This window comes from Triticum dicoccoides, chromosome 3B (genome assembly GCF_002162155.2).
Source record: "Triticum dicoccoides isolate Atlit2015 ecotype Zavitan chromosome 3B, WEW_v2.0, whole genome shotgun sequence".
In the NCBI taxonomy this organism is placed as follows: Eukaryota; Viridiplantae; Streptophyta; class Magnoliopsida; order Poales; family Poaceae; genus Triticum; species Triticum dicoccoides.
Genome location: NC_041385.1, coordinates 863155038 through 863167424, shown reverse-complemented (window position 1 = coordinate 863167424; position 12387 = coordinate 863155038). Strand labels below are relative to the sequence as shown.

The 12387-nt window shown below is 41.4% G+C and overlaps 1 protein-coding gene across 1 annotated transcript; it reads right to left on the bottom strand.

Annotated features, from left to right (window-relative positions):
- Positions 1–5071: 5071 nt before the first annotated feature.
- LOC119279032 (probable protein phosphatase 2C 38) lies at positions 5072–9076 on the bottom strand. Its single transcript, XM_037560456.1, has 4 exons — positions 7928–9076; positions 7338–7705; positions 6877–7113; positions 5072–5873 (listed from the first exon to the last, which is right to left on the bottom strand). Exons 1-4 carry the CDS (start codon positions 8247–8249, stop codon positions 5640–5642), a joined length of 1161 nt encoding a protein of 386 aa, XP_037416353.1. The 5' UTR covers positions 8250–9076; the 3' UTR covers positions 5072–5639.
- Between the last annotated feature and the right edge of the window lie 3311 nt (positions 9077–12387).

Genomic DNA, 12387 nt, shown 5'->3' with positions numbered 1-12387 from the left:
ATGTCAATTGTGTTAATGATATGCAAAACCCCAAGCTTGGGGATGCTTGTTTGGTTATGTCCACTACTTATTGCAATGATCATGATTGGGGTGATAATTGATTCTTACGATCATAAAAATTTATTTAAACCACATGATGAATATGCTTGCGATAATATTAAAAGTGTGTTTGGAAGAGTGTCAACTTTAGCTAAAAATAATCCCAAATATTTGGAGAGTGTTCAATCTTATGAAATTTTTGATAAAAGTGGGCTTGGAGAGGTCATGACTTTATTTAATGATAATCCCACTATTTTGGAAGAGTGTCAACTTTGCATGCATGTGGACCATGAAGAGAATATTTTATGTGATAGTTATTGTTGAATTTGATTATGATCCTACATGTAATTATTATGACAGAGGAAAACATGGTTATAGAAATTTTCATGTTACTAGTGTACATCTCGTTATGTTGAGATTGTCAGTGTTTTATTCCTCTCCTTTGCATATGCTAGATATTTCTTATCTTGATTATTTGTTTGCTTATAAAATTCCTATGCATAGGAAGTATGTTAGACTTAAATGTGTTTCTCACATGTTTTATAATGCTCTCTTTATGTTTCAATTATTATCTTTCATGTGAGCATCAATAAAATCTTATGACTGGCTAGGGGCGTAAAACGATAGTGCTCATTGGGGGGCAACCCAACTTGTATCTTTTTGACTTTTGGTTTTCTTGTTGTTTTCAATAAAATACCCAATTATGCCTCGGATTAGATGTTTTTTTGTGGTTTAAATTAGTGTTTGTGCCAAGCAAAGCTTTTGGGATGATTTGGGTGAGAGTTGATTTGATCTTGCTAAAAAAATAGAAACTTTTGCACTCACAAAAATAATTCCCATTTTAAACAAAAGAGATATTTTGAGTTGATTCCTTTTGCAGAAGATTAATATACAAATTGCCCATGTTGTCCTATTTTTTCAGAATTGTTGGAGTTACAGAAGTATTCAAAATATCCAAATTGCTACATATTATTCTGTTTTTGACAGATTCTTACATATATGTGAGTCATGTTGATGAGTAATTATCCAAATTATGCTTTAGTAAGTTTGCGATTCCCTATGCAAACACGCAAGTCAATAGTTATGCAATGAAAATTACATCCTACTTGTGGTGCATTATTCGGTGTTAGTTATGCTTAATGCTCGCTTATGAGATTTCTTGTTTCTTGGTTGGACGCTTCTCAATCTTATTTTAAAACACTATGGTAGATATATCACCGGTAGAGTTTTATTTTAAAATACTTATTTATGGAAATCACCTTAATATGGGCAGGCAGATAAATCAGGGGTAAGATATTATTTGGTATACACTTATTTATGCGATCATATTAATATGATCAGGTAAGTCATGGCTAATCATGCTAAAATATGTATATCCCATTGCAACACACGAACAATTATTCTAGTGAATATATAGATGAGATTTGTACATTCTACATATCCATGTTTTGGGAACCCTCTAGAAGGTTCTTACAAATATTGGGAAGATCCTGACCGGTTCAAGTCTTCTTCCTATCCGTTGTAATCTTGCTGGTGAGGTCTGTACCTGTATTTTTATTGTAGTACGCCCCCCTACACTCATCCCATGCAATGCGCTACGCAGTCATGCCACCAAGAGTTGTTTTTAACATCACGGCATGTAGGAGTGTTGCTCCATATGCCATCTCATATTTTATTTGATCTGTTTTGGTTGTGAGGGTTGACTCGGAAAAGTTGTAAGTTTAATATATGTTACGGTTGGCATGAATTATGTATGGCCATGGCACTGGTATTTTAGTACAAAATATAGAGTATCACACATTGAAAAGTTATTTTAAACCTTGCATGATATGTTTGACTACAAAAAATGCATAAAGAATCATGGAACGGTTCAATTTATACGCTAGAAATTTCTAGAAATATTCATACCTAATCATACACTAAACACTTCTATTAATATATATGATATACCATATGCTTTGTACATATTAGTTTATGCAATTGTTAAAAATAAATTTAAGATAATGTTTATTACAAAAGATAATTGTATAACAAAGAACACTATTATTATTATTTGGCAACTTTACTATGCGGTTAACTACGATAACTAAAAATGTATACTCATGAAGAAAAATATATATATACTTGTTAAGACTTTAGCATGTTGTAAGTAAAGACACATGCAAATAATAATATCTAAAGAGGTATAAAAATTGGTATAAATTATATTTGATGGGAAGTTCAGACAGATGATGAGGCACTTGAGTTCGCTTATACTTATACACACACAAAACTAGTATACGCCTCGAAACTATAACTTAAACAAAAATAATGTTTCATATGATTACATACTTTCTAACTTTCGACCACATGTCTTTACTGTGATGCCTCCATATCCCTATGCATACATAGTGATGACCAAGCATAACTATGCATACATAGTGATGACCAAGCATAACTATCGCCCCAGAATAAATAATATAATAGATTTAATTAGGAGTAGTGTGTCTTCGGAATGCTGAGGTGAAAAAAACTTGTAAAAAATGGACTCCCACTACAACTAATAAGTTATTTTGGGTGCCGAACACTAATTCAGTCTTAAAAATTTTAACTTCTTACATCATGCTTTAACTTATCATGCATCCAATGTCGAATACTTTTTGTAGCTAACTTTCGGGTTCAACCTCCTCGCCCATAAGTCAAATTTGAAGTGCTTCAACGGTCAATCATAGTCGGACTAATGGAAACTAGGAGGCAAATAGAGAAGCCAGTCAACCCAACTACCGGTTGAAGACATAAGCCAAAAAATGGGCGAAGGAGAAAAACAGCAAACCTGCAAACCAAGAAAACTCTTAGGCCGAAAAATAACATATGTTAATGTAAGGTCTTTAACAACCCCCAAGTCCGCCCTGGGGACCAAAATCAAACTGCGCTGAAAATAGACTTGGGTAAATTATTGAGCACAGCCAACAAATTAAATAAAATCACAAAAGAAAATATAAGATACCTCCTAATCGACGTCTTTCACGCTGGTTAGGGTTTCTAACGCCATGCGCAAGCAAATATGGGCCGGCCCATCAGGCGTGCAAGAAATCTCTCACCCAGGGCAGGACCAGTCATTCGTTGACTTTTGGGGGGGACACAAAAGGTCTAAAAAACAGGAAATAAAAAATCATGAACTAAAAAACTTCACGGATTTGAAAAGTTCACTTTTGGGGGCCAATAGCTCCATGCAAAGTTCGTGGTGGGGATTGCTCACTTTGTATTCGATCTATCCCTTGATAACGGTGTCCCGAATTAGGGGGGTGCACACCACGTTGGCCCACCATCCATGGGACAGGCCGTGGACCCACCGACAACTGAAGAATGGGCCATGCAAGACGAGTACAACGGAGGGAGTATATTACATATCTGGGAGCATGCGAGTATTCTATATGTTGGCATGTTCCTATTTAATCTATGGATTAATGGTCGACCAATTAATCCAATTAATAGGTTGATTAATCGCTACTCCCAAGCGGATCGAGTTATCGATTTCCTGTTGGGGATTGTACGTTCGTACGTCGCCTACACCGCTTCTCTCGATCCCTCTTCCCTCTCTTGGTTTTGATTTTTTTCCCTCTTATATATGTTTTTTTCAATGATTTTATTTGCAAATCGCCTTAACTACATCATCTTTTATTAACTAAGCAAATAAAATTATGTTTTCTTTGGTATAAACTGGTAAATGCTTATCAAATAAAATATCATGGTAGATATATCATGGGTAGGATCTTATTTTAAAACACTTATTTACGCAAATCGCCGTAATATGGGCACAAAGATAAATCACGGGTAAGATATTATTTGGCAAACGGTTATTTACGCAATCACATGAATATGGACAGGTAAGTCATGGGCTAATCATGCTAAAATATTTATATCCCGTTGCAACACGCGAACCATTATTCCAGTGAACATATAGATTAGATTTGTACATTCTACATATCCCGGTTTTGGGAACCCTCTAGAAGGTTCTTACCATTTTTGGGAAGATTCTTGACCGGTTCAAGTCAGTTTTCTTCTCTTTCGTGCTGCTTTCTACGTCTTTTCTTCTAGGGTTTTCTTTTCCCTTTTTTATTTTTCAAAAAACTTCCTTTTCATAATAATGTTTGTATATTTCAGAAATTGCTTGCGTTGAACCATGGACAATTACCTGATACAGTGCATGTCCAGTGCATTTTTCTTCTACTTTCATTGAGTAACATAAATTAGACCTATCATTGGGTGATATGCAGTAGTACTTCTTATATTCCGTGTCATTGCCAAATTTAGCCAAGATTCCCCATTTTTCATATTCTGTGAGATGCAGTCATCTTTTACTCCAGTTCTTATAGTAACTTGGAGTACACTGCCTCATGTCATACTGCTTGCAAGATTAGCATATATTAAGAAATGCGGACTAAAAAACAGTGATTTAATACTCCAATTCAATTTAATTCAATTTTCAATTTGAAGTTTCAAGTACAATTTCAGCAGCAAAGGCAGGGGCTAAACAAAATCTAGTACTGGTTATTATACGATTTATGTTAACAGCGCAATAATTACTTGTAACTTGCTTGTCTTTAACTGACAGAAATACACAGAGGGAACATGGAATGGACTCATCATCACGTCAATTCACTATTGTTTCTTCCGTTGATATTAACGCACCTCGAAATTCCTTGATTCTCATACCAGGAATCCAATCAACTAACGGCCCGGAGCCAAGAAACTGCACTTGGGTGCAACGGCAAAAACTCATAAAAAAGATTAGATGATCCCAAAGTGAGTGACATCATCACTCATTTGGGCTGCAAATCCAATGCAAGTTTAAAACAAATACAAATCATCACTCATTTGGACTGCAAATCCAACGCAACGCATGCAATGCAAGTTTAAAACGAATACAAAACATCACTCATTTGGACTGCAATGCACACAATGCAAGTTCAAAACAAACACTGTACTTGGGTGACATGATGATCCTTTCTAATGTGTATAACCATGTATGTGGATTTCTATTTCGACAGACTGGAAATAAATACTGATGATTCAACAAGTTAAAAGTAGAATTTTTCTTTTAGTCCTTGTCTTGGCAAAATGGACATACACTCTTTACAAAGTCCACATTTTACTAATGCTAATCCAACTCCGCCCCAACATCCACACTTCACAGAGCTTAAAGCTTAAACAGTTATACAATGGGGACAGCTGCAAAATGAAGGAGAGGCCATGAGATGTAACAACAGCATCCAGCAATGTCTTAATCCCATGTTTCTTAAAGTACTGCTCAAGTTGAGGTCCATCCACCCCGCGAAAAGAGAAACGCCAGCTGATACCTGCAAATTACGCATTGCAGCTGCCAGCTTAGGTTTCTCCGAGCGAGCGAGCCAACAGAGGGTGCTCATGTCATCACACCGATGACGCGGCAATCCAACAACGCCTCTTTCTCTCTCTATCTGTACATATTAGAAGTCAAAACAATACGGCTCCTCCACGCACCGCTCGTCGCAGTGTCTGCATGTCGCCTGGAGAGCACCAGCCCAAGATATGAACGATATATAGGAGCATATTTCCAGAACGCATCAGTGATGGGATGGTCAGCATTTCTGTGCAAACGTTGGCGTGCTGCCACCGCCCCTTAGCGAGAGCAACGGCCCACCGTAGAGCCTCCTGCTGATAAGCGCGGGGTCCAGGAATAATACCACAACAGTAATATCATCGTGGAAGTGCCTCCTGACCCCGCGGTCGATCTTCTTCAAGTCTGAGTATCTCATTTCTCTCTTCTTTGCCGCCTCCCGCAGAGCTGCTTTTACTAGTCGTCTCGCAATGCCCTGCAAAGATTTTCGTAGTATTTAGCAACCCGTAGTTGACAGCTGAAGTTTCAGAGCATGGAACGACTTGACAAAAAGGGATCACAGTTTGGTCCTTATAAAATGCAAGTTCACTTTTCCAAAATTTTGGTTAAGTAATGAAGGGTGGTTCTCAAAGCAGAGTCAAAGTCGTTCCATGGTGGAACTGGTCAAATCCTACCGAATCAAAGTCCATATAGCTATGAAAAATTCTACAGCATTGAGGACGACATATCTGGCATCTCTCGGAACCTCCCTTAAAGAAAATCGATTCAGATTGGAAAGAATAAGAGAGACGGAATTAGCTGTAGTGGTAGAAGTTGAACAGCCGAATTTGAATTAGCTTTTATTCTTGACGAAAATTGCCTTTTTTGGTGTTCTAGAGTGTAAAACAAATTTGGATATGGTATAGTATATATGCCTTGTGTCAATACTGTAGATTAAATCATAATTTTTGTAGCTTTTCAGACCACATTGTGAGCCGATTTCACAGATTTCATCTAAAGGATTAAAGGAGTGAGTGCAGCCAAGTCAGCCCCTTGCCCTGGTTAAGCCATTCAGGCAATTTTGTAGAACAAAATTCTGTGGGTCATAATGAGAAGATACTCAATATGTAGCCATATGTTCAAACCATCACAACTATGACACTCGCTACAAACCAGAAAAAAATCGGCTTTGATATAAGTCAAAGTTGCTCTCTCATATTTAGATCACTAAAGTAGTGATCTAAAATGTCTTATATTTGTTCACAGAGGGAGTACATGTTTTGATATAACATTCAGTCTAACCTATTTTTAGTTACTTCCTCCGTCCCAAAATAAGTGTCTCAACTTTGTACTAACTTTAGTATAAAGTTGTACTAAGGTTAAGACACTTATTTTAGGACGGAGAGTACATAACAGTATAAGGTGAGCCTAAAACGGGAAGCATATTTCAGTACATTGCAAGAGAGTAATATAAGAGAAAGTATGGCAAATCATCTTACATTCCGAGGTGAACAGTGAACTATATCCACAGCTTCCTGATTGCTCAAGTGCTCCCATAGTCCATCAGAGGCAAATATAACGAACTGATCTTCTGCGCACAGTCTGTGTTCTTCTATGGATGGTTCTGGACAAAGAATTGGTTTATGGAAGGGTCCTGGAATGCGGAACCGGGCCAGAAGAGGCTCGCGGTTAAACTCCGAACTTTTTAGGTAGGCGTCACCAATCGTTCTGGAAACCTGAACACAAAGCAGAGAAAAGCCAGAGCATGAGTAATTAATTATACAAGAAATGTTAAATGGCATTGATCTTGGGACTTTGTACAAATGGCTTGCTCTTGGCAGCATTAACTCATGAAATGGGGGAACAAATAGAAACCCTTACTAAATAAATTTCTGGCCCAAATTTTACATGGATATTTATAGACATCATCCATTAAACAGAAGCCAGCAAAATGAAATACCTGAATAATGCCTTTAACGCGCCAAACATTGTGCTTCAGTACCACGATCCGGGGGTCGTCCGGGTGCATCTGTCTTAGCTCATCCCTTACCTCCTGAAAGCTCGCATTATGCTCGGACGAGAGCTGAACGGCCTTAACATCTTTGACACCCCGCTCGACTCTCCCGAGGACCGCACGAGAATCACCGGTGTTTGCTATGTAAAGGACCCCTTCGTTGATAATGCCAACCAGACAGCACGTACCGACCGAGGCGATCTGCGGCTTGATGAGCCACTGCTTCCTCACAAGGTTCAGAAACCCCTCCTCGGTGGCAGCGTAGGATCTGCGTATCACGTCGGCCGACACGGTCTGTTGTTCCGTCGCAAACTCTGCATAGAAGCAATTATCACTCAGCTGTGAGCAACAAACTAACACTAATTAGCAGTCATATTCATCGAAACTAGAGTCCATCACATTTGATGAGGTAGCATGACATTCCAAGCTAAGGCCCATCATATTTCATCATGTAATTACTAGTACTACCTAACGATCCACAAGATCTTTCTGTGAATCCCCTTATTAAGCATGGGGATGCATATACTAGTACTTACTATTGAGGTGGTGGAAGAGGTTGTCGGCGACGAAGCGGGCGGTCTCGGGCCCGCCGTGGCCGTCGTAGACGCCGACGAAGGTGGCGCAGGGCGCGTCAGCGGCGAGGAGGGGCCCGGCCTCGAGCTGGCTGGCGTCCTCGAGCAGCTGGTTGGCCTGCACGACGGCCATGGAGAAGTCGCCGCAGGCGTGCCTGCCGGCGTCCCTGTACCAGAGCAGGCCCTCCCTGGTTCCGCCGCCCCCGGCGGCGACGACCTGCGCGGCGTCGGGCAGCGAGGGCTTGAAGCAGGGCCGCACGATGCGCATCATGGTCTGCCCCACCATGATCTGCTCTGCTCTGCTTTACCCGGGGGGCGGCGAGATCCGGCGGGTAGGGGAGGGGAGGGAGAGGTGTGGGTTGACCCGGGCGAGAAGCAACCTACTCTGGACTCTTGAGGGAGGGAGGGAGGGGAAAGGGGAATAGAAGAATAAAAATCCGAGCTTGGGTGGGGTGTTGGTGAGGGCAGGGTCGGGTCGGGGGTAGCTACTAGCTAGGCTAGGAGGCTGTGGGAATCCTCCACCACGGGGATAATAATACTGGGCGGCCGGCGAGGAAGCAGGCGGCTCCGGCGCATGGAAAGCGGGGAGAAATCGTCTTGGACGGACGGTAGCTGGCGGAGGTGAATCGAGCAAGCAGGCAGAGCTAGAGCTAGGGATTGGATCGGGGCGGAGGGGAAGAAATTAAACAGAGCAGAGGGGAGGAGACCGCGAATGGGAAGCTCGGAAACCGGCGAATCGATGGGCCGGCCGGGCAGCAAGGGATCAAAGAAACCGCGTCGGATCGGGACGCCGCCGCCGCTGCTTGGTCTTGTTGGCCTTGTTCTTGTTGGTGTTCAAGCAAGGGTGCTGCGGGGGAGAGGAGGAAGAAGGGGGCTGAGGAAGAGGAGAAGGATGCTTCGCGGTGGGAGAGGGGATTTGGGGGAGAAGAAGAAGAAAAGGGAGGAGGAGGCCATGTGATGTGAGGGGCGGAGGGAGGGACGACCTTTCTCCACTGCTTCTTCTCTTCTCTTCTCTTCTCTTCTCCTTGGAGTTTAGATTTGGAATCTCTCCTTGGGTGTCTCTGCTCTGTTCTGCAGTGAGTTTGTGGATAGAAAAAGTAGTAGTAAGGGAGAAAGAAAGAAAGAAAGAAAGTTGGGATTTTTAGCTGCCCTGCCCACAGGAAAGAAAGAACAGGGGATGGTGCCTTTGTTTGGTCTCTGTCCCCCTCCCCCCCTCCTCCTCTCTTCTCTGCTGCACTGCACTTCTTCATCATTTTTCAGAAAGAAAGAAAGAAAGAAAGAAATCTATGCACTTATATATACAGAGTATAAGTATATATTCTCCTTCATTCTTTCCTTCTAAGAATCATCTTAGTAGCACGTACTTCCCATCCATCTGCTGTATTGTCACATAAATAAAATAACTAGATCCATCTTCTCTTGGTTTATTGTCCTTTGGATCTCTTTCTGTTTCTGTCTCCCCTTGGTTCCAACACCTACATGTTCCTTTCCTTTCTTTTTCTTTTCTTTCAAAAAATGCTCCCATTCGTATGTTATGGAGTGTTAGATACCCAAGCTAATTTTCAAAAGCAAAAATATATCTACTCCCTCCTATCTATCTATCTATCTATATTACTTGTTGCTGATTTAGTACGTACTATATTTGTCACGCCTTACTTACCTATATATTGCCTAGTCGCCGTCAGCAGCTTAATTATATTTTCCTTTGCATACAAAAATAATCGCTCCATTTACTATTAATTAATTGTGAAACTTGGTGAGTAACGTCTTGTCTCTACTCGCTTTGTTTGTTTAGTTAGTTATGGTGTCTTGCTCCCTAGCTTCTTCTAGAAACAAAGCATTTTTTCTTGGTGAAGCCGATTTCAAACAGCTCCCTCTTTTGTTGCTATACCTACTAGTTGAAGGAAATATGCCCTAGAGGCAATAATAAAGTTATTATTTATTTCCTTATAATCATGATAAATGTTTATTATTCATGCTAGAATTGTATTTTCCGGAAACATAATACATGTGTGAATACATAGACAAACAGAGTGTCACTAGTATGCCTCTACTTGACTAGCTCGTTAATCAAAGATGGTTATGTTTCCTAACCATGAACAATGAGTTGTTATTTGATTAACGAGGTCACATCATTAGTAGAATGATCTGATTGACATGACCCATTCCATTAGCTTAGCACCGGATCGTTTAGTATGTTGCTATTGCTTTCTTCATGACTTATACATGTTCCTACGACTATGAGATTATGCAACTCCCGTTTACCGGAGGAACACTTTGGGTACTACCAAACGTCACAACGTAAATGGGTGATTATAAAGGAGTACTACAGGTGTCTCCAATGGTCGATGTTGGGTTGGCGTATTTCGAGATTAGGATTTGTCACTCCGATTGTCGGAGAGGTATCTCTGGGCCCTCTCGGTAATACACATCACATAAGCCTTGCAAGCATTACAACTAATATGTTAGTTGTGAGATGATGTATTACGGAACGAGTAAAGAGACTTGCCGTTAACGAGATTGAACTAGGTATTGGATACCGACGATCGAATCTCGGGCAAGTAACATACCGATGACAAAGGGAACAACATATGTTGTTATGCGGTCTGACCGATAAAGATCTTCATAGAATATGTAGGAGCCAATATGGGCATCCAGGTCCCGCTATTGGTTATTGACCAGAGACATGTCTCGGTCATGTCTACATTGTTCTCGAACCCGTAGGGTCCGCACGCTTAAGGTTACGATGACAGTTATATTATGAGTTTATGCATTTTGATGTACCGAAGGTTGTTCGGAGTCCCGGATGTGATCACGGACATGACGAGGAGTCTCGAAATGGTCGAGACGTAAAGATTGATATATTGGAAGCCTATGTTTGGACATCGGAAGTGTTCCGGGTGAAATCGGGATTTTACCGGGTTACCGGGAGGTTACCGGAACCCCCCGGGAGCCATATGGGCCATCATGGGCCTTAGTGGAAAGGAGAAAGGGGCAGCCCAAGGTGGCTGCGCCTCTTTCCCCTCCCCTAGTCCTATTAGGACTAGGAGAAGGTGGCCGGCCCCCCTCTCTCCCTTCCCCTCCGAGGAATCCTAGTTGGACTAGGATTGGGGGGAGGAATCCTACTCCCAGAGGGAGTAGGACTCTCCTGCGCCTCCCTCTTGGGCCGGCCAGCCTCCCCTCCTCTCCTCCTTTATATACGGAGGCAGGGGCACCTCTAAACACACAAGTTGACACAAGTTGATCCACGTGATCGATTCCTTAGCCGTGTGCGGTGCCCCCTGCCACCATATTCCTCGATAATACTGTAGCGGAGTTTAGGCGAAGCCCTGCTGCTGTAGTTCATCAAGATCGTCACCACGCCGTCGTGCTGACGAAACTCTTCCCCGACACTTTGCTGGATCGGAGTCCGGGGATCGTCATCGAGCTGAACGTGTGCTCGAACTCGGAGGTGCCGTAGTTTCGGTGCTTGATCGGTTGGATCGTGAAGACGTACGACTACTTCCTCTACGTCGTGTCATTGCTTCCGCAGTCGGTCTGCGTTGGGTACGTAGACAACACTCTCCTCTCGTTGCTATGCATCACATGATCCTGTGTGCGTGTAGGAAAATTTTTGAAATTACTACGAAACCCAACACTAGTACTCCACCAATTTACAAGGGTGAAAATGTTTGACTCACTACTTACTAGGATTCCATTAATCAAGTAATTACCCATAGCATGGCAAAAGAGTAAACTAGTGTCAACCAACCAATGGCAAATGGGTTCAACTCAACTTTTGATCTTTTGTTCATGACTAGGACTCACACATCTCTCCGTCATGAACGAATCCAGCATGATAAGTTGCCTCTCCTTTAATTCTAAGATCAATAGTTCATTTCTCAATCATATCAATAAGAGTGTAGTACAGTACTAGTGCACAAATCAATAACAACACTATGGCACGATGCCTAGAGATTGTTTTTAGGACAAAAACAAAAGCCTTGATGGATGGATGATAATAAGATCCCCAAAGTTGCCACAATTCAGAAGAAGAAACATTCTCGTCAAACTTCTCAAGCATCTATCAACAATGACCCACCTTCCATTTCTAGCATGGCAATGGTAGATAGCCTACCCTAGTACCATTGACGACTGAATAACTCTACTAGTTCTTCTCTTCTCCTAGTTAGTAAATGACTTATTGCATACCATGGATTTTGCCGGCCATCTCAGCTACTTATTTACTTGCCAACAACACACCTGAAACAGAGTCTTCTTACATTCACTTAGGGTGAATCATTGACATTTAAATTAACATTGGAATTGTGTACAATGTTTATTTAACTGGTGGTCTTAGCTTGCATTCGGTTGATTTTCGAAAGAAAAACTCATGTTCAAACTTTTTAAGCACAATTGATTCTTCGCGTCTGCCATCTTATTTG